This window comes from Cinclus cinclus, chromosome 22 (genome assembly GCF_963662255.1).
Source record: "Cinclus cinclus chromosome 22, bCinCin1.1, whole genome shotgun sequence".
NCBI lineage: Eukaryota > Metazoa > Chordata > Aves > Passeriformes > Cinclidae > Cinclus > Cinclus cinclus.
Window position 1 is genome coordinate 9680735 of NC_085067.1, and position 24720 is coordinate 9705454.

The 24720-nt window shown below is 43.4% G+C and overlaps 1 protein-coding gene across 2 annotated transcripts in view; it reads left to right on the forward strand.

Annotated features, from left to right (window-relative positions):
- The window catches only part of AUTS2 (activator of transcription and developmental regulator AUTS2), a 774806-nt gene extending 757295 nt beyond the window's left edge, over positions 1-17511 (forward strand). Inside the window, exons 12-19 of one of the 2 annotated variants that reach the window (XM_062507061.1) lie at positions 1115-1186; positions 2798-2827; positions 4296-4367; positions 7991-8132; positions 8646-8723; positions 9970-10053; positions 10919-11141; positions 16272-17511. In XM_062507061.1, the coding sequence (XP_062363045.1) occupies positions 1115-1186; positions 2798-2827; positions 4296-4367; positions 7991-8132; positions 8646-8723; positions 9970-10053; positions 10919-11141; positions 16272-17511 (1941 nt within the window). The remainder of the gene's footprint in view (positions 1-1114; positions 1187-2797; positions 2828-4295; positions 4368-7990; positions 8133-8645; positions 8724-9969; positions 10054-10918; positions 11142-16271) is intronic. The other variant, XM_062507062.1, reaches the window with a different exon arrangement.
- Positions 17512-24720: the final 7209 nt, after the last annotated feature.

Below are 24720 nucleotides of genomic sequence, written 5' to 3' on the forward strand. Positions count from 1 at the left end.
TGGGTTCAGATACATCTACAAACTTTTTTATATAATGACATAGTAAACTTTAGAAGCAATATAATTAGTTCTGAGATAGTGTGCATTAATGAAAGGTCATGTAATAATCAGGATTTTAAGAAATGGTGCTCATTACTGTTTACTCATTTTCATAATTACCTCCGAGCTGCAGCGTGGTGCAGAACACTGATTTGGCTCTCCTCATGGGTGATAGCTGGGGGAGAGGAATGTGGCAAGTTCAGGGCTTTTCCCTTTGTTTTCATGGAGTCACTCTTTGTTTATCAGTGGGAGGAAGTCAGCCTGTAGTCCTTGCAGCTAAAGACTGAAATCAGGAGTGGAATTTCTGCAGAGGAGACACCTTGTTCCTTAAATTGGCCCATGCACTTTAATGACTGAATATGTAAATTGCAGTTCATTAGTGGGATTCTTCTTCTGTATGATAATCAGACTGTTAACAGCTCTCTTATTTAATTGTTACTTACAATCAGCTGGAGCTGATTTCTATTTTCTTCATTTTGACATAGGAACAAGCTCTATCTAAATGTAGGGGGTTGAGTTGTTTTTTGGGTTTTTTTTGTTTGGGTTTTTTTTTCCCCCACAAAACTGCATTTTATTAACTATTTACATTCAAATAATGAGAAGGGCTTTAATTTTTTTCCAACTGGATGTTTTCCTGATACCCATACTGTGGCAGTCCTTGTGGGTGGAGTTGAGGTCCTCGTGCGGTGATGCTCTGTGTGCTGAGTGCATCACTGATAATCAGCAGAGCAGGGACTGGGCCCTCCAAATGCTGCTTCTGATGCTGTGTCATGCATGTGTCCCTAGCCAGGTTTTCCACATTATAAGATTTCCCAGTTTAAACCGTCCATGTTCCCTCAGTGATTTTGATTAAAGCAGTGGGAAGTTGGTGGACAATCAAAGTGTGGATATGGTATTAATAATACTCATATTCCTGCCTGGATTATAATGGTTCTCCTTCTCTTTATAAAAAGTTTATCTCCCTTGCTTAGACTATGTAATGATGAAGAACTATTATTTTGCACATTCTGTTGCATGTAGGCATTGTTACTGTTTCACAGCTCATTAATGTTGTCTCTCCTTGTGGAATTTCCAGACTTCCAATCCTATTGATGTTGCAGCCAGACCTGGAACGGTCCCACATACCCTTCTACAGAAGGATCCACGGGTCTGTAAAAATGGTTTTCTTTTTCTTAAGTAAATCTGTTCCTCCTGGAAACCTTGAAGGCTAGAGCTCCCATCTTCAGAATGTCCAAATTAACACCCTAAAGACAAAGCTGTCTGAGCTGTTTCATCAGGGAGGGCTGCAGAAGTTCTGTGGGAACATTTAAAACAGCGCCTGTGCAATGGCAGAGCTCTGTCCTTGCTGGCAACTCTCTCCCCCCAGGCCCAGGGTTAAGGCATAAAAGTCCAGTTCAAGGTAGAAAACATACAGTCCTCTCCAAGATTTGTGTTTTTACTCTGTAATTGTTTTTAATGTGGGTAATGACAGCTATTCCCTGGGTTACTGTAGCATTGATTGCCCTAGTGAAATACGGATGCACTTAATTGATCACTTGGTGCCTCTGGATTTCTGAGTTCCAGCGGATGTGAGCAGCATTTATTGCCTTAGCACTTTGTGCCTCTGGCCAAGGGTTGTTGGTGTGTTTGAATTCATAGCCATTATTTCCACAAGAAACTTCACACTCAAATATTTTTAGCAGAACTCTCAGACAAAAGCACTGAGGAGCTCTCTCTAAAATTTCGAGTTGTGGCATGGCTGAACTTCCAGAGGTGTCTTCTTTGTGTTGGCCAAGTTCCACTACTTTGGGTTGCTCAGCAGTGGAGCTGAGGTTGAGCTTTACACCAAAGGGAACCACATTTCTGTTTGTTTATCTAAGTGCAGAGATAACCAGAGCCTCCCATCAGGAAGTCATTTAACTTTATGTTTCCTTTCAACTGGGAGTGAGTTTCGATTATTTCAAGATGATGCATTGTGCCATCACTGCGTCTGCTAAGTATCTTCTGCACCTATAAATCTCCTTTAGTATTGCATTTCAAAACAGAAAATCCAAAACAAATGAGCAGTACCCAATAAGTGGAATTATTTCCCAGCATTTATTGATGAAATATGAGCAAAAAAGGCGGAATAAGAAAATAATCTACTCCAAAATAACCCCCAACAGGCCACATCAAAAATAAAAATGAAAAAATTGGGGTTTTATATGAACCCTGTTTACCAACATCTGTTTCAGTGTGAAAATAATGAAGGCAAAGCCCACTTATGCCAGAGAAGAGTTCGGGCAGCAGAGAGACACAAGGCCATGACCTTGGCTGGTGGGTGGGCACACTGCTGGTGTGCGGGGCATGGCTGACACCCCATTCCAGCCATCCCAGCCTCCGTGGGATCCAGCCCTGTCCATTATCCAGCCTTGCCATAACCTGAGGAGCTTTGAAGGATGAGAACAGGAGTTTGCCCAAAGGACAGATCTGTGCCTCCATCAGTGCAGTTAACCAGCCATTTCTGCAGCATTAAATCAACAAATTGCTGCTGCTGCCAAGGGCCAGAGCTCTGTGTGAGCCTGGTGGAGCTGCTCATCACCACTCAGGTGCCACAGCCAGGGGGAGGGGACAACACAAAGATGGAGGCTCAGGACTAATTATTATCTAAAAGGGCTTCATTTGAAAGTAAAATTCTAACATTTTAATTTCGTCTCTTAATGAAGCAATACAGATTTGTTAATTAGAGCAATTGTTTGAGTGACAGGCGTGTAACCAAGCTGTCATTTCTTCTTCACAGTTGACAGATCCGTTCAGGCCCATGTTGAGGGTAAGAAATCTTCCTATGCTCCCATTTGTCAAGCTCAGCTCAGTCCCACCAGGTTGCAGCACAGAATAATTCCAAATGAGAGCTGCCAAGTGTCACCTGGGCAGTTGTGCCCTGCTTTTGGGGAGAGCACGGGCACTCCTGCAGCTCCTGATCACTCAAGGACAAGGCAGAGTTTCACAGTTGGAAGTTTTGCTCTTCTCATGCAGCCCCTCACATGAATACCTGAGGTTAAATATTGACGATCCTTCCATCGTGGTTTCCTGAGGCAAATCCTTGAGATCCTGGCAGTTATTCCCTGTTACTTCACTGTACTCTGAAGGAGTTTGCTTTATTATTTTACTGTGTGTTTTCAGTGTGTCCCACCCAGGTATCTCACTGTCCACTGTAGACAGACAATCCACTTCAAACACAAAATATTTTAGAAATAAGGATCTAAAGGTCCAGTCTATCACTCATCCAAAAGGGGCTTTTGTTAATTTTTCAGCATATTCAAGCTAGATTTTGATTTAGTGAACTTACTAAATCAGTAGCGCAGACAGTTTCTGAAAATTAGCAAAAGGCTTGTGTTTAGGGTAGCATGTCTGTTAGAGTTTATTTTTTTATTATTTAATTACTGGTTGATACACAGCTTGAAATAGAAGGCAGACCATGTGCCATAGTTTGTGAAACATTTAATTCACAAGTAGCTTAATGAGATTTATGAATTCCTGTGATAATTCTTACATCTGTAGGAGTCATTACTTATGTAGGGAGCTACAGACCCCTAAGTAACAAAATTGGAGAAAGTATCTCTCAATGAGTGTTTTTCAGACAGTTTCCAGCTGTGCTGGAAATGGAGTACAAACTCAACAGGAGCCTAACAAGCACTCTGGTCTTGCCTCCCTCTCTTGTCCCTGTGACTCAGGGGGACAGGGATGATGCAAAGACACCTCCCCCCCCCCAGAATTAATTGAGTGACCTCCAGTGTTTTCATTACATTTATGAGCTGAAGTCCTGGAGGGACAGACCAGCAATTACATGAGGGAGTCAGATGAATTTTGAAAACTAGAGTGACCTTTTGAACCACTTCCATTTTCATCTTCTGGTCGAAATGCCAATCCTAACATTTGTGGAAATGACCTGAGTGTGCAGCTGTGAACAGTCCAGCTGTTCAGGCAGCTGCTGACTGGGACACATCTTCACAGCTTTCAGGAGCACAAGCTGCACTCTCAGACAGTGGCATCAGAGGATTACAGGAGTGTGTCCAACTGGAGCATTCATGGATAGTCAGATAAATTCCCTAGCAAGGGAGAGGTCTTTCCATTTCTGGTTTTCAGGAGGATGGAGAGGGAAGCCTTTGCTTTCAGTAGTCATGGCGTGGGGATTCCCCAGACCAGACCAGACAGGGCTCAGGGTCTGTTTTATTCCAGAAATAGAGCAAAGCATCACAGATTTTTGGAAGTTACTGATTCATGTCTTGTTTTTCCAGAAACCTGGCAAGTGGTGTGCTATGCATGTTCACATCGCCTGGCAGATCTACCATCACCAACAGAAAGTCAAGGTAAGTGCCTGGGCAGCCTGGACTGGGGGTGAAGGGCACAGAGCAGAGCTCAGAGACGAAGGGTTGGCTCTCACCCAGGCACTTCTGTGCCATGGCCAGTGCCTTGGTACAGTAACATACACAGAATAGAGCAGAGACAGTTGGTATAAGGATGAAAACCTAAAGGCAGAGTCCCAGCAGTGTCTGGCATGTGCTGGAGCCAGGACAGCAGATCCTGAGCTACAGCTTTGGAGCTAGGAGGGGTGAAATGGGGGTGAGCTACAAAGTGGCTTTTTACAAATTAATTTGTTTGTTTGTTTGTTTATGGCTGAGGACACAGATGTATCAAGTGGGATTTTTTTTTCTGGAGACACTAGGCATGTATATCCACTTCCTCTTATTAATGTTCAGGGGCAGGAGAGGGCGCAGGAAGATCTCTCCTGTCCCTGGGATGCTTTACCCAGTGTGGCTGCACAGGCTCCCCTAAGTCTTCCTTCAAAGTCCCCCATGGCTGGAGGGTGGCACCTGGATGTGTCAGGGCTGCCCAGGCAGGCACAGCCTCTCAGGGCATGTTGTTTTCTCAGACACTGCCTCACTGCACTGAAGGTTAGGGGATGGAAGTCCTCTCTTAATTATTTTTCAAGCTCTGAGACTTCAAGGGTAAAGTTTTCCATGGGTAGTTTTCCATTCTTACTGTAAATGAATTTCCATTGCACATGGACTCTGGGAATGTTTCTTTCCCTTCATGGTTTTCACTGTACTCATCACTTAAAGATCTTGTGTTGCTCCTAAAGTTTTTCAGTGTGTCAGGAATGGTCACTGTTCTTCACTGCTCATGCTGCAGGAATCAATAGCTTGTGTTAGAAACTAAAATTACCAGGGAATCCTTAGCACTTTGCAGTCTGTATGCACTTGAATTGTGTAGGGTAGTGCTATAAGAATATGAAGATGTTGAACAGCTATGAAAACCTGCAGCTAATAGAGTTTAAAAATAACCCTTTTAAACAAGGTTGACAGGTTAATTTGCTGCAGTAGACATATCTCTCTTCTCTGCTTCCTTATGTTTCCCCTGCTAGTGATCTTCATTCATCTTTTCATTATCAAAAAAGACAAGATTATAGACCTAGAGAGTTATGTGTCCTTTTTTTATTTTATTGAAAAGATATTTTCTTGAAATGAAATTATTATTACCATGCTATCTATGTCCTTTGAATCTTCCTTGATTTGATATTCAGAGAGAGGTCAAACCAGTATATTTATAACTCACAGAAAATGCCATTTTCGTGCAGCCATTTCTTTTACCTCATACTTTTCTATCTTGCATGTTAAAAAAAAAAAAAGAAAAAAAAAAGAAAAAAGCAAGAATAAAGGTCAGAAGCACATGAAAGGATGTTGCTCAAGTTTTTGAGGCTGTGCATGACGATATTTTCAAGAATACATGAGAAGTCTGTCCAGTCAGCAGGGAGAGTTGGGATGTCCCTGGGTACACATGAACCATATCCCTCTTCCTCTTGTGTCCACAGAGGGTGATTCTGTGCCTGAAGGCTCACACAGGACAATTTCACCTCCTTACACTCACGACCATGGTTGCGAAGGTGCCTTTTCTTCTGCACGAGCTGAAGGTGCTGCCTGACCACAGAGCAGTGAATCAGATGGGTTCATTTCCAGTTTGCACTGCTGCCAGTAATGATCTGGCCTAGTAATTGCTTGCAGGGGACAGCACTAGGCATTGAAGGAGCAGGCACGATGGGAAACTTTAAAACACAACCTTCCTGACCTCAGGAAAAATTGCATGCAGCTGTGGATGCTGTTTGGCTGCCTGTGCCTCTGCAGCAAGACCTGGGTAACCTCTGCACAGGGATTCAACAGGGATTCAACAGGGCTGCACAGCAGCTCAGGGCATAGAGCACATTTACACCCTCCTTACACTGCCCACTGCTCAGGAGAGGATTTATGCTCCATAATTGAGCCTCTCTCCTTTAGGAAAGGCCTTACAGCCTGATCTAAGAGCAGCACAGATATTTACATTGATTTTTGTGGGCACTGTGCTCAGGTGATACACATTTTCTGGAAATACATTAGGAAGGATTGGCATTGAGGGGCTGTTCTCCTGAACAGCAGCTGGAGAGAAAAGAAATCTGACAATTTCCCTGATACTATTTTAAGATAAACCAACACATTCAGAAATCTTTTAACATGTCCGTGGTATTCCTTTCTTCTTCAGAGAGGGGATTTATTCATTATTTAGAGTAGGACCATTCATATGGCTGCAATTAAAGTTTCAGCCAGCTTTTGCTATTCTGAGTAATGCCTGTCAGGGGTTTATAACTTGGTTGTTAAAAAAGAATAAAAAGAGTTCACAGCATAAAAACCTGGCACACAGGCTTCAACTGAGGCATTTGGATTTTCTGAACTCCTTTTAACTGTTAAACATTTCAGTGTTACTTCCTTAAAAGACATGACCTTGACTTGGCCACCTTTTGCAATTTCAGTATTCTTGCAGGCCATTATCTCCAAACATAGATAATGCCTTTGTTTCCATTTTTATTTCTTGTTTTCCTTCTTTTTTTATTTTTTCTTTTGTTCTCATGACTACACAGACAAATTTGTATCACATGAAAAGCAGCTATGAGGCATACACATTCATTTGATCATAACTTTTTAATATGCATATTTATATCATTGTAATAGTCTGTACTTGGGGCTGGCACAGTATTAAATTGATTTCTATCTATTTAATATATTTATCTATTGATCTATAAAACGTAGCCTGCTTCAGAACTACTGTTAAGATCTCCTGGTTCCATGTTACCCATTTATAAATCCTTTCAGCTGCCCTGCACAATTAATCAGCAGTCTGCATTTAGGGAGTTCTGGCAGCACAGGTAATTGGGAATTTGGTTTTCTTCCTTCATTTTATAAAACGACTGAAGGAGGCACCACTGAAAGGACGATGTGGCACAAAGAAGAGCCCATCCTTCATGCACTTATCACTCATAATGCAGCTGCCTCAGCAAATTCCCCTCACAAAAGGGAGGCTGCTGACTCTTAACACATGTAAATAAAGACATGCAGCACTTTGAGTGTGGAATGGGAGCTGTCAGAGTGGGACTCAGCCACTCCTGCTCTGCACTCCGGTTCCTTTCAGCCCCTCGTTGCCACCTGAGGGGCGCTGGAGGATGCTCTGCATCCAGCATCTCCCTTGGAAATGAGCGGTTCTGGTGTCCCTGTCTGGTCTTTTCAACACCCCTGCCCACCTGGGACCAGGACCAAGCTGACATTCCCATTTATTATTGTGGGCCAAACCTGTCCTTTCAGCCCAGCAAGTGTCTGAGGCCTCTTCAGAGATTTTTGTGTTTTTTGTTGAAGACGGCTCTGTGCTGAACACCCTGGAGGGGTGGATGTGAGAATATGTAAAAACACCGATGAAATTTGCAGGAAATATGCAGGAGCCTGAGCTTTTTCCTCTTTGTCTTAGATATCCCTTCCAGGAAAAGAACTATGCACCTGTGCTCGGGGTCCCAAAAACCAATATTCTTGTTAAACATCAATATGAATGAACTGCTCTACCTACATCATTCTGGAAGTGCCTTTTGCTGTTACCTTTTCAGACAGTCTCTTACAAGTCCTGTTTTCCATTTCAGAAACAGATGCAGTCTGATCCACACAAGCTGGACTTTGGCCTGAAACCAGAATTTCTGAGCAGGCCACCTGGCCCCAGCCTTTTTGGAGCCATCCACCACCCCCATGACCTTGCTCGGCCCTCAACTCTCTTCTCCACAGCCAGTGAGTACTGAAAGTGAAATCCCCTTCTTGCTCTTTGCTCATTAAAATGTTAATCCTTGCCATGAATTTCCCATATGCTTTGGCTTGTGAACTCTCTGCAAGACATGCCAGGGGCTATTAGTCTATTTGATAAATATTTAAAAAGGATTCTGTATGCTTTTGTAAAAAGCCCGACCTGCTGAAACACTGTACAGGTAGTAAATGAAGGAACATTTTCTCACAGAGTGTGATGTCTGATGCATCGTGGAGATGAGATGTTGGAAATAAGCTGTATTTCAGATGCATTTCCTTTTTGTTTCTGACCTGAAACATTCGTTCCCTGCATCCCTTATCCTCTAACTGGGTATTTCTGTTTGGAAAAGCAGCTGCTCTTTGCACAGGATCCTGTGAGCCCCATGCAGAGCACAGCAATGTCAGCTCTTATGAGCTGTTACAGGAGGGACAGCCCAGAGCACAGCGAGTCCCTCTCTTGCCTTTGCTGGGAATTGACCCCTTTTGCTTTGTTTTTGGCAGGTGGGGGGCATCCAGCCGGGACCCCTTTTGGCCCACCACCCCACCACAGCAACTTCCTGAACCCAGCTGCTCACTTAGGTACGTCCTCTCTCAACCCCTGGGGAATACAACTCAGACATTGACACAGAGAAATTACAGACTTCCTTGTGGAGTATCCTGCTTATTAGCCTTTACAAATGGCACATTTTAGCTGTTTAAGTTTAGTCTTTACTTCTAGATAGAAGTTCTAAATACACAGAGAAGTGTCACTGATAGTGTGTTTTGAAATACTTCTTGACATTAGGGGAGCAGAGTGATGGCTGGTTGGGTTTCATTGGAGTTAGGCTTAAAACCAGTCCAAAAATGCCTTAAAGGCAAGGCTTTGGATCACAGAGATGTTTAGTTTCCTAACTCCTGCTTAGATTATCTGTTTTTCCATTACAGTGAATAGGAAACATAGCTTTAAAATATTGTCATCTGGCTTCATGTGTCAGTTAGTGAAAATTAGTGAGCACACATTTAAAACCAGAACTGCCCAAGTTACCAGATGTTGTTATTTCCTTTCTAACTTGCTGCTTTTGTATGAAGGTGAACTGCTCCTTATGGGAGTATCCAAGACCAAGACTTTAAATTGGCTTTTTTTTTTTTTATGGGGAAGGATTTGGGAGGGTCACCAAACTGGTACAGCAAACAGACAATGCAGGTTTATCATTCTGCACTTTGCTGTCTTTGGGTTTCTTTTTTCCTGTGTTGGTCTTGATCAGAAGTGACTTCATCAAAATTGTTAGACTGCTCCAAAATAAAGTGAGAATTTGCTTTGTATGATTTTCCTGTTGCCTGTATACATTAACTAAAAAAATTGTTCCAGCATTTTTCAGTCCATACTCGGTTTTTGTGTAGTATTAGCAATAAACACCAAGGGAATCACAGAATGCTCAGGCCAGCATGACATGTCAGTGGAACAGGACATTTTATTTATACCCTAGCTCTGGTTTAGGAGACATGGCCTGAAGGTGTTTGGAGCACAATTGCCAGAGTTAATGGTAGTCTGACTAGCAAGGGATATTTCCTGAGAAAGGAAATAAAAGGAAGTAAAGCTGGAGATGTTTGCAGGTTTCAAATGAAGTATCATGTCCATGTTAACATGATTTTCTTTAAAAGGGAGTTTTTTAGTAGATGATGCCATGGGTGTGGCCAGGAACAAAGGCAGTGTTTTGTGTCCCAGCCCCTCAGAACCCTGCTGTGTGTGGGGGGATGCTGTTCCAGCACCGCTGGGCACAGCTGGGATGCAGGAGGACGGGAACTGGCAGCCTCAGGGCTTTCAGCTGTTTGTGTTGGTTTGCAGAGCCCTTCAACCGGCCGGCGTCCTTCAGCGGCCTCACCGCCGTGGGCAGCAACGCCTTCGGGGGGCTCGGGAACCCCGCAGTCAGTGAGTACCTGGGCATGGCCCTCCCTGCTCTGCCCCTCAGCAGGGGCTCTCAGGGGACTCTTTGCTCTCTTTTGTACTGGTTGCTTACATCACCTACCACTAAGAGATGGGAATTTGGAAAGCGACCTTTTCCAGATGTCAGTAAATCGTTTTGTGTTAATTACTTAATAGTGTGGGTTCAACCTAGTGCTAAATGTTACCATTACATTGTGCATTAAAACAAAAAAAATAGAGCCTTTGAGTGTTTGTGAAATTTCCCACGGCTTTGTTGCATGTTCCGAAGTAAATAATGTATGCAGCTAGGGAGCTGTGGATGGAGACATTTATTTTTTTTCCTTTGTCACCAGTAATCCAGGCCATGTGCCTGGAAGAGATCACTAACCTGCATTTACTAGTCCAGGATCATCAGCATTTCTCTAAATTTAGTCAGTCACAGAAAATCATCCTTTTAAAAGTCACTCTGTTTCTTCATACTTCAAATCTGGCATGACTTTGGTCACATTATTTTATTTCGGTTCAGGATAAAATGCAACAAGTTCTATTATTTGTAGTCCCTATAAGGGTCATTTCCTGATATCTCCAAAACATTTGGAATAAGGATCATTGTCACTTTTATCTTACTCCTTCATCCCTTGTCAATTTTATCCACAGCATTTCCCTTTCCAATTAAAAGAGCTGTCAGATGCCTGCCCATTTTTAGGAATGAGACCCTCTAATGAATCTCTGTTAATTTCCTTTCCTTTTCCAGCTCCCAATAATATGTATTCATTTTAACTCTGAGTGCTGTAAAAGTTATTTTGGTAAGTACCTTCACTAGAGCATACCTTTTTCTTAAACCTTTTTGTTTTCCACTTCACCATTTCAGCACCCAACTCAATGTTCGGCCACAAGGATGGCCCCAGTATGCAGAGCTTTAGCAACCCTCACGAGCCCTGGAACCGACTGCACCGAACTCCTCCTTCGTTCCCGACCCCTCCGCCCTGGCTGAAGCCAGGAGAGCTGGAGCGCAGTTCATCTGCTGCAGCTCATGACAGAGATAGAGATGTAGATAAACGAGACTCATCTGTTAGTAAAGATGACAAAGAAAGGTACGAAAGAACACTTCCAAGAATTGTCTAGTTCAAAGCTTGGGGCTCCGTTCCGCTTTTAACCCTCCCCAGCCTGGCACGTTGTGGACCCAGAGCTTCACCAGAGGCACACCTGGAGCTGTCCCCAGGGTGACACCATGGAAGAGGCAGGTTTCCAGCGCAGGTGTTCCCCTCTGCAAGATTTCTCTTCCCACTTGCACCACACACTTCACTGAAGGAGCTTTGCTGGAGCACAGTTCAGGCAGTGTCAAGTGGGAATAGAATCAAACCCACACACTGTTACCTTGAGGGTCACATTATCATAGGTGTCTTGAACGGTTAACATGGAGATAGTGCCTGACAGGATGGAAAAAAGGATGCTGAAGTCCACCGGGTGCTTATCTGCACCTTCAAATACTTTAATAACTTTGTAAATCAGACCTTGTCTGCAAAACAAGTAACACTTGCTCCCTCCTCAAAACAACAGCCTGACCAGAGGGACCAGTGCTAAAAGGTGTGAGATGAGAACACTAAAATGCACAATGTCATGTGTCATGCAGGAATGTCATGTGCCAAAACCACAGCAAGCTTCAGAGCATGCAGTTCATGAAAAGCACCTTCTTTCCCCTCAGAAAAGCCCTCAAACTTGCACTGCTGTTAGCACACCTTCCAACACAGTTTCTAGTCAGTGTTTTACATGGACTTGCATGCTCACATGTCCAGGCTGGGAAGGGTTAATGGAAAGTAAAACCTGGTCATATTTATTTTTTTGTCAGGACTGTTCCCATTATTCAGTTAACGCAGTAACAATTCCTCTTAACACTGAGGTACCAAATTTTTAAGAATTTGCCATTCAGCAAGTGTCATGCCTTCCTTGAAAAATGTAGAGAGGCTGATTTCAGCTTTTTCAGTTGTGGCTTGATGGCTTTCCTGCTAAGTTTGCACATTACTACATGATGGCTATTTGTTTCTAATATTTTAGCCTAAAAGAATATTTAGGATATGTGCTTTTCTGACTTCTCTGTCACTAACCCAAAGATACGCATTAGTAGTCTTTTCTAAAAGAAGTTATGCTAACACATTAGATATTCTAAAACTACATGTAAGAGCTTTTCTACCTTGTTCTAAAAGAAAGGCGAACTACCAATCTTTTCACCTACATTTTCCATTTGGAATATTTTCTGTTTGGTAGCATAGCTTCATTATTTTCATGTCTGATGTTAATGCTTCAAAAGAAATTGCTGTTACAAATTGGGTTTTCTGTCCTGCAAAAGGCTTAAGCATGTGAGTAACTTTACTGGCTGGAATGGCAAAGCATTTTGGTTACTATGATCTGGGTAGTCTGTAGAATTATGTAATTATTTTGGTTGCTGTTTTGTTATTTTCTCATGAAGTATTCTGAAGAAAATCCCTTACTGAAAACATTCCTTGCAAGCTGCTTTGGCATTGCCTGAACTCCATATCATATCTCAGAACATATTTCTTTTCAATAATTTGAGAGCTTAGCAGTAAGCATCGTCCATCCCTCACAGTTGTGCACAATTCCAGCTTGCAGTGAGTGCAGTCCTGGTTTCACCCCTGCAGCGTGTACCCCGCTCTGTGGGCTGGGACTTTGCAGCATGTTCACACTGTGGCCTGTTTGAGGAGAGGCTGAGAATTCCTTCTCAGAGCTGTGCTCCCTGTGGAGAGAGTGTCTGAGGAGCTGAGAGCCTCTCCTACCTCCTCCTTAACATTCAGTGGCACCCAGTGGGGTGAGCACAGAACTTTCTAGGTGAGGTCTTAAGCTTTGCTATCTATTTGAAATTAAATTGCCCAGCCCGGAAGAGCTGAGAATCACACCCAGAGGTTTGATTTAATATCATAATCATCTGGTCATCAAGGGTCTAACCTTACCAAGCCAGAAATGGCACAGGTAGCCAAAAGCATTGACCTCAACTCCTGCCTGCAGTGGAAAGGTCCCTCTGAGCTTGGCGCTCCCCACCTAAGATCGGTGTTGGATGGAGTGGAGATCCCTGGGGGCTCCTCTTGGATCAGCTGCATGGCCTGTGCACCACAGCTCCTCCCAGACAGACTGAGAGAGGTGAATCCCTTGAGACAGTCCAGAGAGTACAGAACTGCAGCAGTGACCCTTTCCTGGTTGGGAGTGACACTGCAGAGCCCTGATTGCTCCTGGAACATTGCATGGCCCTTCCAGCTCAGGGTATTCTGGGATTCTGTGATTGATTGCAGCTGTGGAGGGGTTTTTTAAAAGACTCTTTTGTTCCAGTTCAACATTAGGATAAAAACTCAGTAAAAATAACAAATGCGAAAAGCAGGTTTTGTTCCTTCTCAGCGGTATTTTGTTTAAAAGGTGTCACTGAACACTTCCAGTATGACCACAATGGTATTTAAAGGGTCTGCAATCCTAGAGCATTAAACCAAACCAACCAAGAATCTGTTGATCTTTCAATCGATATAAATGAGGCACACACCTCAGCATATGAAATTCAGGATTTTTCAGTGTAGCACACAGCCTCAGAACTTCTCCTACTTGGTAATAAGTTCATAGGATAATGTGATTTTAGGTTTCTCTTTTGTGGAGTCAGTGGCTGAGCTGTTCCCATATTATCAACCTAATCAACTCTTAAAGGAGTTCTTGACAAATTTGAGGATTAAAAATTGTTCCTTCTCTGTCCATGCAGTTCACTGAAATGAGCTGGATAACCAGGAGCCTCTTGAGATGTTACCAACACTGTCATTGAATATGATGACATTGGCAAAGGAATTTGTCATTTTGGTTGCACATATATTTCTCCCTTATTACAGAAAGCAGCTGTTATTTCCTCTAAATCTCGTATGTCATTTAAAGTATATCAATTATATGGAAAATTGATTAAATATCAACAAAAGGATTGAAAGGGCTTTCCTAGGGAAATAAAACAATTAAGGGTACCCTCTGAACTAGTCCCATGAGCAAAATAAATACAAGATTAGGTATTGCAGAGCCCACAAGCCAGTGTTTGCCCAGCAAAGTAAAAGAATTGAACCTTCATGTTGAGAATCCTTCACTGGAGGGCCTTGAATGATCTCCCTGTGTCCAGATGTGGAATCTGTTAAATCAAATGCCTCAGTTCTTGGTGGAAAGCAAGTGGAGGGAAATTAGAGCCAAGATGTCATTCCCAGACTGTTCAGGTCCCATTGAATGAAGGCAGCACCTGATCCCAAGCAGTGAAGTGCTGGACACTGCAGAGGAGGTGGGGCTGGTATCAGATGCTCTGTCTTCCAAACGTTTTCCAAGAGTGACATTCTGGACTGTGGAGGTCTCTCAAGACATGACGCATGAAATGACAGTTTCAACATTTCAGTCTGGACACAGCAAAAGTTGCACCTGATGACATGAGAATGAGAGTTCCTTCTCCCAGGCATTTTTTCTGCATTTGCTACAGTTTCACTGTCCAAAAGTACCTAGAGGTACAAATCTTACTCAATTCAGCAAAAAAAAAGTAGGTGGCAGAAATTGTACAGGTGAAGGAGCAAGTGTTCACCTTGGAGTCAGTCTCTGAGCTGCCCTTCAGCTGCCAGTACTGCTCACTTTGCCCAGAGTGTCACGTGCTAGCCTGTCCCAGCCCTCGGGTGACACTGGCACCCAGAGAGACACCATGGCAGCTGGAGCTGAGGAGAGGCCTCACTGCTTACTTTTTCCATGGAACCCCAGAATCCCGGGGGTGGGGAGGGACCTCTGGAGATCACCCACTCCAACCCCCTGCCCTGAGGTAGGGCCACCCAGAGCAGGTGACACAGGCATGTGCCAGGTGGGTTTTGTCTTCAGAGAGACCTCCCTGGGCATCCTGTTCCAGTGCTCCGCCACCCTCAATGGAAAGTTCTTTCTTACGTGGTAGAACTTCTGTTTTCATTTCTGATCATAAATAATTTTTGCTTTTAACAGTACATTGTCCCTCTTCCCACATGGAAACAGAATTTCCATGCTCAGCAAACAGCCCGTGTCCAGCACTGAATATGTGGAGCTGTCTTTATGGAGAGACTCCAACTGAGAGGTCAATTGAAGTTACTAAGAGGTTAAATCATTGGAACTGAGGGATCAGATTCACATTGTGAATTTGATTCGTTTTAAGTGGGAGAGCTTTTTCACTTAGTGCTACCCATAACAACTCCTGGTCAACATTACTTCTTGAAAATAATTGGTATGGAATCCATTTCCATATTTAGATTTTTGTTCACTGCCAGACAATAATTGCCCAATCTTTTGTGCACCATTAACTAGGTTTGATAGATGGAATGAACTCACAGTATTTTCTGAGTTCATAGCACTGACCCTGGCCTGCTCAGCTTATTTTAACCTAGAAATGGGAAGGGTTGGTCATTTGAGGAGCAGCTGACTCCAGGCATGATGTTTTCAGAGCCAGTCTGAAGGATGGACGGATAGAGCAGACTTATCTCTGCTAAGGAGGTTGGCACAAAATCTGTGTGATGGGCAGCTCTGTTAAACACTTGTACTGAGGGTCACGGCACACTCAGGAAAGTGCCTTCCTGTTAGAGAGCTGGGTTGGTACCATCAGTACTGGTGGTACTTAAAAAGATTTTGTCTTAGTGTGAAGTAAATTGAATTGTTAGAAGTAAATTAAAAAGCTAGACATCTGAAGATAATAGAGAAATGAGTAGTTACATAGGTCTGGAAATATTTTTAAAAGTAATTTGAAAAAAATAGTAATCTGTTTTCCCAAATGTATTCCTGAGAGAAGATTAGGTAGAATACTACTAACCATGTAATTTGGATTTAATTGCCTCACTTTTTGGATGAAATTAGTATGTTTTTACTTTTCTCTCTCTTCTTTGCAAACATTTAAGGTCATTGTATTTGAAATACATGTCCTAGAGCTAGATTCCTTCTGTGGACTTCAGTGTTTGTATCTCAATCAGATTCTTCACAGAGCAGCTTTGGAGATCTGCTGCTGCTTCAATGAGATAACAGCGTAGGCCAGGTTTAGAGATGGGATGTTCTTCTGGAGTTTGGGTGTGCCAAAGGCACAGTGCATTTACTGTTGCACATCACCAGCTCTCTGCAGAGCCACGAGTAGAAAGCCAGGCACTCTGATACTTTGTTTTCTTTGCAGAGCTTCTCATGCCTTCGTTTCACACTTCTCTTTCTTGTAGGGAGAGCACTGAGAAAAGACACTCCAGCCATCCTTCGCCAGCACCTATCCATCCAGTAAACTCCCTCGGACATAACCGCAGCTCAAGTGAGCAGATCAGGAGCCATCTGAATCCCGAGGTTCGAGAAAAAGAGAAACCCAAAGAACGAGAGAGGGATCACTCCGAATCTCGGAAGGAAATCAATGTTGAAGAGCACAAGGTGAAGGACAACTACGTTTCAGAGAAAGAAGGCCTGAGCCATGAAAGCCGAGTGGTGGAAGAGTCTAAGCAAATGCCCAGGGTTCCTTCCCCCTATGCCAGGCCTCCCGTTGTGGAGAGCACCAGGCCTAACAGCACTTCCAACCGCGAGGCCGACAGGAAGAACGAGCCGGCGTATGATAACCCGAAGAAAAGCAATGAAGTCAAGGTGAAGGAAGAGCGAAAGGAAGACCATGATGTTCAGCCTGAGGGACCTCAGACCCATAGGTCATCTGATCAGCCACCACCTATATCCACATCCAACGTCCATCCAAGTCCTTTAGTGTCTATGCCCATGACTGTAGGTGTGACTGGTATACATCACATGAACAGCATCAGTGGCCTGGACAGGACTCGCATGATGACCCCTTTTATGGGAATTAGCCCAATTCCTGGTGGGGAACGTTTCCCCTATCCTTCTTTCCACTGGGATCCAATGAGAGATCCCTTGAGAGATCCCTACAGAGAGCTGGATATTCATCGGCGAGACCCCCTGGGCAGAGACTTTTTGCTAAGAAATGACCCTCTCCATCGCCTGTCCACGCCAAGGTTGTACGAAGCCGACAGGTCATTCAGGGATCGGGAACCTCACGACTACAACCACCACCACCACCACCACCACCCTCTGTCCGTGGACCCGCGGCGGGAGCACGAGAGGGGCGCGCACCTGGACGAGCGGGAGCGGCTGCACATGCTGCGCGAGGACTACGAGCACGCGCGCCTGCACTCGGTGCACCCCGCCGCCCTGGACGGGCACCTGCCACACCCCGGCCTCCTCACGCCAGGACTGCCCAGCATGCACTACCCCCGCGTCAGTCCCCCCACGGGACACCAGAACGGCCTCCTCAATAAAACTCCCCCCACAGCAGCTCTCAGTGCCCCTCCGCCTCTCATCTCTACGCTGGGCCCTCGGCCTGGCTCTCCCAGAAGGACTACTCCTCTGTCCACAGAGATGAGAGAGAGGCCCCCCTCTCACACCCTCAAGGACATCGAAGCTCGATAAGCAGAGTGAGACTCAATGAAAACCAGAGCAAGAGGGACAAAAACCTTGTAAATGAACATAATATAAAGACCTTCTTAATAGTCATCGATACAGACTGGGGATGTGACCCGCTGTACAATATGTATAGACCTGAGTGCAAAGATTTTGAAATGATTTTTTTTGTATATTATATGTTGAAATTTTCCAGATCTTTTAGCCAAGTCCATATGTTCCTCGTGTCTCCTACTCTATTTTATTTCTAGTTTAACAATTTCAGAATTTGAACTGAAGAACAAGACATCAGTCTGAGCGATTTGACTAGAAACAAGCCACCAACAATGTCAACCCTACAAAGCTCTGTCAAACCAGAAGTGAAGTCAATTGTAGATATTTATGTAAAAAGATTGCTTCATGGATTAATGGTTCATATATGCAAAAAGGGTAAGATGAAAGCTTTACTTTGTACAAATGTAAATAGATAAAATTAAGTAACATAATACATTAATACTTCTTAAACTGTGCTATTTGCAAACTTAATATTGATCAACACAGTCTGCTTATGCTGTGTTACTTGTATTGTTATAGACAGCTAAATCCCTTCAACTATGCAATGAATTTTAAGGCTTTTCACAAAAGCCTTTATAACTCAAAGGAGCCTTTTCAACACACAACATAATTAAAGTCATATTTTCCCTGAAGAAACTCAGTTCTAATGGAAGCCTATTTCTCTTGTTTTGATGAAGAAACACCCCTTCAGAGGTGTAGTTTTCTGTGTGAACCCTTGCATCAGGAAGTCACTGTAGCTCGTGTCCCTTGGATGGTATCAGGGTTAGTGCTCTGTAGCCCCTGATACAGAGTCATGGCAGATTGGGTTTCAGTCATATAAATCTGGGTTAAATGGTAATAATCAAATGCTGGAGATTTTCCAGAACTTTTGTCACTTGATGTGTCAAATTTATTTTGGGAAGAACATCTGCTTATAGCCATTCATGTCTGGTTTTATTGCCAGTGTGTCACTTTTATCTGTACACACTTTTTTTTTGTGTTAAGTGATTTTCAGCTACATTGAAACAAATCCTACAAGACAGCGAATACTTTTCTAAATGATGGATATGTTTTCACTGTGGATCAGTAGTTTAATTAATGAACTCCATTGAAGATTTCATAATGGAATTTATTGTATTTCAGTTGGTAATAAAGTCTGTGAATAGCTAACAGGTCAGCCTTGTTGTTCCCTAATCATAGAAGACATTAAATAACCTGAAGAACATGGTCCTTTTAAAAAAAATATGCATCAATCTTCTGAAATCTGTCTTTTCATAAAACACTTTTTTATAATGTCTCAAGTTTCTTGTCTAAATATTTGGAGAGAATATGACTTTATCAGAGAGAATTCAATATCTTGTCTACTGGACTGTAAAATATATGTATGAAATAAAATTAGTTCCATTGGTCTTCTAGTGTATTAAAGTGCTATCTGAAGTTGTTACCCTGTTTTGGCAAAAAAAAAAAAAAAAGAAAAAAAAAGACGTTAACTACAAACAGTTGTTTCTAATGATCAGAGATCTATTTTAGTAGTCAACTGAAGGTTTAGTTGTGAGCTTCAGATTTTTGTGAACTCCAGATGTTGTGCAGTGTTTCTTTTTTTTTCCTTTTTCTTTTTCTTTCTTTTTTTTTTTTTTTAAACAAACAAAAGGAATAGTACAAAAAAGTCCCAACCCTGAGGAATATGTACACTGGAACCGTAGTGGTAGCTTTCAGTATTGTAAAGAGATTGTTATATACAAACCTTTTTGCTGTTTATCCTGTATGTAATAAAGTCCTTTCTAGATCCTATGTGAACAGAAAAGTGAAGCGGCTCTCAATCTTCAGCATGTTTCCTCCTCAGCGAAGACTTGTGTAATGTAAATTGTGCCATGTTATTAAAAAATGTGAACTAAACTGCTAGGTGCTTCTTTGTGTGCAGTACCCCATCATTGTTATGGGGAGGAAGTCCTTTTTCCCAACAGTGGGTTTTGTTCAGAAGGAGTAGCTGTTCAAAATGTAAAGGAAATAGCAAGCTTTCATAAGCCATCTTATTGAAATCGTTAGAACAATCAGGGAAAAAGAAACAAAAAGGAGACCAGATCCTTGGCTTGGCCAGATTCTTTAAAATACAGTAACACCCTACTTGGATTAGATTTTAATTAGACCATAATCTTGGTCTGCTGCATGCGCTTCATTAAAAACCTGAGTTACTGAAGGAAGGCAGGTCTGGATGGCCACAGAAGGATGCAACTACTGGAGCAAGTGAGAGCAGCCCCACGAGGCAGGGTCAGATTGAGAGCATCATCTTCCAGGCTCATCTCATCCTTGTTAGAAGAGCCTGACAGCTCTGGCAGCGTCTTCAGGGGGAAGAAACGTGGTCTTGATTGTCGAGACTACGATCCCTGTCCTCCCAGGTGCTGAGCAAACTCTTGTTGATGGTCCTTAATTCCCAATTAAGCCAATGAGCCCTCACTCCCAGAGTCCCAGAAAGCATCAAGGCATTTCAGTCCCTTTGAATTCAATCCAATTTAAGTGCTCCATGCCTTTGAAGATCCACGTGTCAAGTCTTCTTGTACTGGTGATGCTCAGAGGAGTATGCCTGGAAGGTGTAGTAAGAGATGAAACAAGATTTTTAATGCTTTTAAACTTCTTCAGGTGCATTCACTGTTTTTCAGAAGTTTGATACAGGGACGTTAGCTTGCAGGTATAGACAATTTGATCTTTTTTGAAGGGTTTTCAATTCAGGACATTTGTCTTAAATCTTCTGTTTTTTAATTCACTTGTGCTTAAGAAATGAATTCATTTAAAGACCATGCCAGATAACATCTGTGGGAATGAAATGAGTCATAAAGTATTAATTCTGTAGGTTGTGTGTGATTTTGATCATAGAAAACCCACAGTGTACTTACAGCAACCAGGACTTTGCTTTAGGTTTTAAAGTCCCACCTTCCCAAATTGCAACTAATTTTCCGCTTAGCAGCTTCCTCTCCCACCTTACCAGCTGAGATGCCAAATACAGTGCATAGGAAAGGAATCTTTGAAAACAGTCCTAACATTTGTTTCCCAATACGTTGGTCATTTTGTGCCGTGTTTACTCCCTTTTTTAGCTTCCTGTTTTGCTCTTTGATTTTCCTTACTAAGACGTAGCTCCAGCCTTGTTTTCTGCTTTTCATACCTTACTGCTGCCCTCTTTGGCAGTCCTGTCCTCTTCCATGGCTTAGGAGAGCTAAATCTTATCAGAGGCAGCAATAAATACTGCTTTTTTTTCCCCAAAAGTCACAGATACTGTATATTGTTGTTCCTTTTTACCTTTACTTGTAGGAGCTCATGAAAACTGCAGTCCTTGCTGGACTGGAAGATAGGCAGATGGAGGTTGGGGAGGATTTTGCTGCAAGTATTTTCATTTGCTGTGGCTGTACCTTGTTGAGGAAGTGTCTAGCATGGTTCTTGCTGATTTGAACTCGAGTTACAGCGTCACACGTGCAGGTAACTGCTGAAAGGCACTGGGGCATGGACCAAAGTCACAGAGCAGTGGCATTGCACTTACAGAGGAGCTCCTTGTCCCGCTGCTTGGTTTGTGGCAAGGAAGAGTGAACAGTGGTTCAGAGATCAGTCTCCAGTTAAACAGGGTTTTATTACTGTCACGGTGGCTTGGTTAAACCAACCAAGCCATCTGGATAAACCAACTTCCTTCTTTGGACTCCACCTGCCAGCTTTGGGGTATACCTGTGCTTGTCTTCAGAAAGTGATTTGGAGCAGTATCCAGCTTAAACGATCAAAATTGCCTTTAGAGAATGACTCTGCCTGGATGGAGGCTGGCCCTAACTCAGCTGGTTGAGCAGTGCATGCAAATGAGTGGTGGGACTGCCTCCTGCCCTGCGATGTCCAGGTCCCATCAGATCCTTCCTGCACATGTGAAAACCGAGCCATTCCTTGCATGAAGCTCTTTGGGACACAGTCTGTCTCTTACCTTGACTGCACCAAGATTGGTGCCCTGACTGGGGCAACTGAGCATTGTCCAGTGCAGCTATAGTCCAAAAATCCTCTTAGTCATACTAAAACTGAAGGCTTCAGTGAATTAGCCATGGAAACCTGTATAAAAAAATCCACAGTTTTGCTAGCCAAGGAGAACCAGAGCTTCAGGTGAGGACTGTTCTCCCTGTGCCCTGTCTCCAGCTGGAAGGGCTTTGGACTGTTTGTGCCTGTGGGCAAGGTGAAAGTTCCCAGGTGATATCTGTTGGGGCCACACCCCTTTCTTCTTCCAATGGTATCTTGCAACTGAAATCATGTTAGCACAAAGATATGTCTTGGTCATAAAATATATCCCCCTCGTCATTTGTGCACTGTGAGGCTGCGTACAGCAACAGGTATTTATGGACATCAAAATGCACATGTGCTGTCAGGTACAATACCAGGGAAGAAGCTCAATCCAGCAAGGAGCAGAGTATAAAAATCCTGGTGCCACCCCACAGTCTCACACATCTATTTTTCTATCATCTGATGTTTTCTCTGCTGGTCTGGTAATACAGATTTCAGTATAGAATTATAGTATTTTATGAACAGGAAAAGTGCTGCTGGGATCCCCTAGCAAAGGAGTCACCAGCATAGTACCAGGCACCCACTGCCTGAGTGATCTCAGGAGTCACCCTGGGCAATGGGATTACTGCCCGAGTCACTGGAGAACAGAAAAAAGCCTGGATCGGGCAAATTGCAGAGTCAAGGGTGGCAGCACATGAGGAATATCTGAGCTGCTCTTTTGGTTTTAGAAAGTACTTCTAACCCTCCATATTAACAATTTGTATCGTCTCAGACTGCAATACCTGTCAAGGAATTTTACCTATTGATAAGCAGCTCAAGCATTGACCCAAGCTGGTAAGGGCTGTAGTCATTCCGGTTACTAAGGGCAGATTTGCTGTATTTTACCACCTAATGTGGCTTGTTTGATCATCATATTGCTCAGTACTGAAACTCACTCTGAGTGCAGCATTTTTCTTGGTTGAATTTATATGTTTCTCTACTGAAAAACTTGAATCTAGCCCTAGGAGCTGAGCCATCCACCTCCCATACAATAATCTTTGTTTCAAGATGAGATAATTAGTCTAGAATTGAATTGGCTCATTGCATAAAGGTGTTACCTATCAAATACACGGTATGTTTATTGAATGTATCTTTTGCTTTGCATCTTCAAAGCCTGAAAATAGTTTCCATTCAATCAGTGTCATTGTGGGGGTTTGTTTTATGCAGCAGAAATTCCATTAGCATCAAAAGCTTGGATTTTTAAATCTTTTTTCTTTTACAGACAACTAAAATGTATGTATAAACTTCTAAGGATTTTCAGTAGTCCCTGTTTCGGGGCCTCAGTGTATTTGGTGTTACCATTATGTGTTTGGAGTTAATTTGATTTAAAAAAAAAAAAAAAAGAGGGGGAGATATCAAACAATGTCCAGTTATTGCCAGCTGAAAGGACAGTTTTGTCTCCATTAATCCTAGAACAGTGAAGCAGAACTGGATTTGTTTTAGCCTGTTAGAAAAAGCTGTTGTTCTGCAGTGGTACCACAAGAGGGTGGTTAAAGAGAGCCTGAAACACGTGTAGGCTGTGCTGGAAGATGGGACGGTTCTGCTGTTTTGGGCAAGGTGACTGTAGCTGTAAATTATTTTTATGACAGTCTGCTTCATGAGGAGCTCTCCTGTTCCCTTGTGTACAGGACAGAAACCCCTGTGGTGCGGTGGCAGACACTGCTCAGGCTGACTAAGGAGTGACCTTACTTTGTCACATCTAATACAAGGAACTAGACGTGGTCCGTACCCAGAGCATAGAGCATTCAGCTTGATAGAGGCAATTGTATTTTGGAGAGTTAGGTTTAAATTGCATGGTGCTACAGTCCAGCAACAAAGCACATTGTGCCTGTGTTAAGGGAATAAAAGATGCTTCTCTGTAGGAAATAGTAGATACAAAATGAGTTAGTGTATGTCAGCTCAAGGAGTTGGACTCAATGATCCTTTTGGGTCCCTTCCAGCTCAGGTGATTTTGATTCTGTTCTATGACCTCCTCAAAGTCTCAGCACATCTGTCTGTTTTTCCCCTTACCTAGCTTTTGAAAGGAGTAGCCAAGGACTAAGCAAGAGAATTGCTTCATTTGGAGATGGGGAAAGAAGTTAATGCCAGATTTTCTAAGGACATAGATTATAATGGTTTATTAAAAATCACCAGAGCTGTCTGCATCATACCAGCAGAAAGCTTGGCTCTGGCTTTTCCTTTTCTATGCTCATTGCCCTTGGCATGTGAGTGGAGATCCAATCTTTCTGACTCTCCTGAGGGATGCATGGCCCACATTGCTCTGGCTGCTGTCTGCCCAGAGGAGGGGAGTGGTGGAGCCTTCCTCTCCCTCCCCACACTACCCACAGCAAGTGCTGGACAGTGCTGTGTCTGTAGGGTCTCAGCTGGGTGTCCAAAAGGAGCCAGCTGGTCCCAGGACCCTGGGATGTGAACTCGGGGCTGCTCAGAGGAGAACTGAGCTCTGCCTCCTCACAGCCAGAACCTGGGGACCAGCGCTGCTCACCTGGGAGGCACAGAGCAGGCAAGAACAGCATTTTCCATGATCTGAGTGCCGTGAGGTGGGGAACTGCGCTGAGGAGATGGGGGCTCACACCCGCACACCCCAGAGAGGGCGGGGGCACCTCAGCACCCCCATACTGGGGGGGGGGGGGGGTCCCCCAAGGCAGTGCCTCACAGGAGTGATTAGCCATTGGAATGGCCTAAGCAGAGAGGTGGTGGGGTCACCATCCCTGGAAGTGTTTAAGAAAAGCCTGGATATGGCACTTAGTGCCATGGTCTGGGTGACAAGGTGGTTTCAGATCAGAGGTTGGACTCAAGGATCTCAGAGGTCTTTTCCAACCTAGTCGATTCTGCGATTCTGCAATTTGTGATTCTATGATTCTGTGGCTGGCAGCCCTGGTGAACACATCTCATCCACATCACAGCGTTATCACTGGGGCTTGTCAGTGGAGTCATGCTATGATAGTCATTATGGTTTTAAATGACTCATTTTTCACTTAACTGTATTATTGTGGCTTACAGAGCATCTGGAGCTTTGCAGCAGTAAATGCATCACTGACTACTACAGCAATGTACTAATCTGTGGCTTTGAAGGATCTCTTTAACAAAATGCAGCCGGGGCAGGCAGGTGCTGGTGCCTGTGAGGGC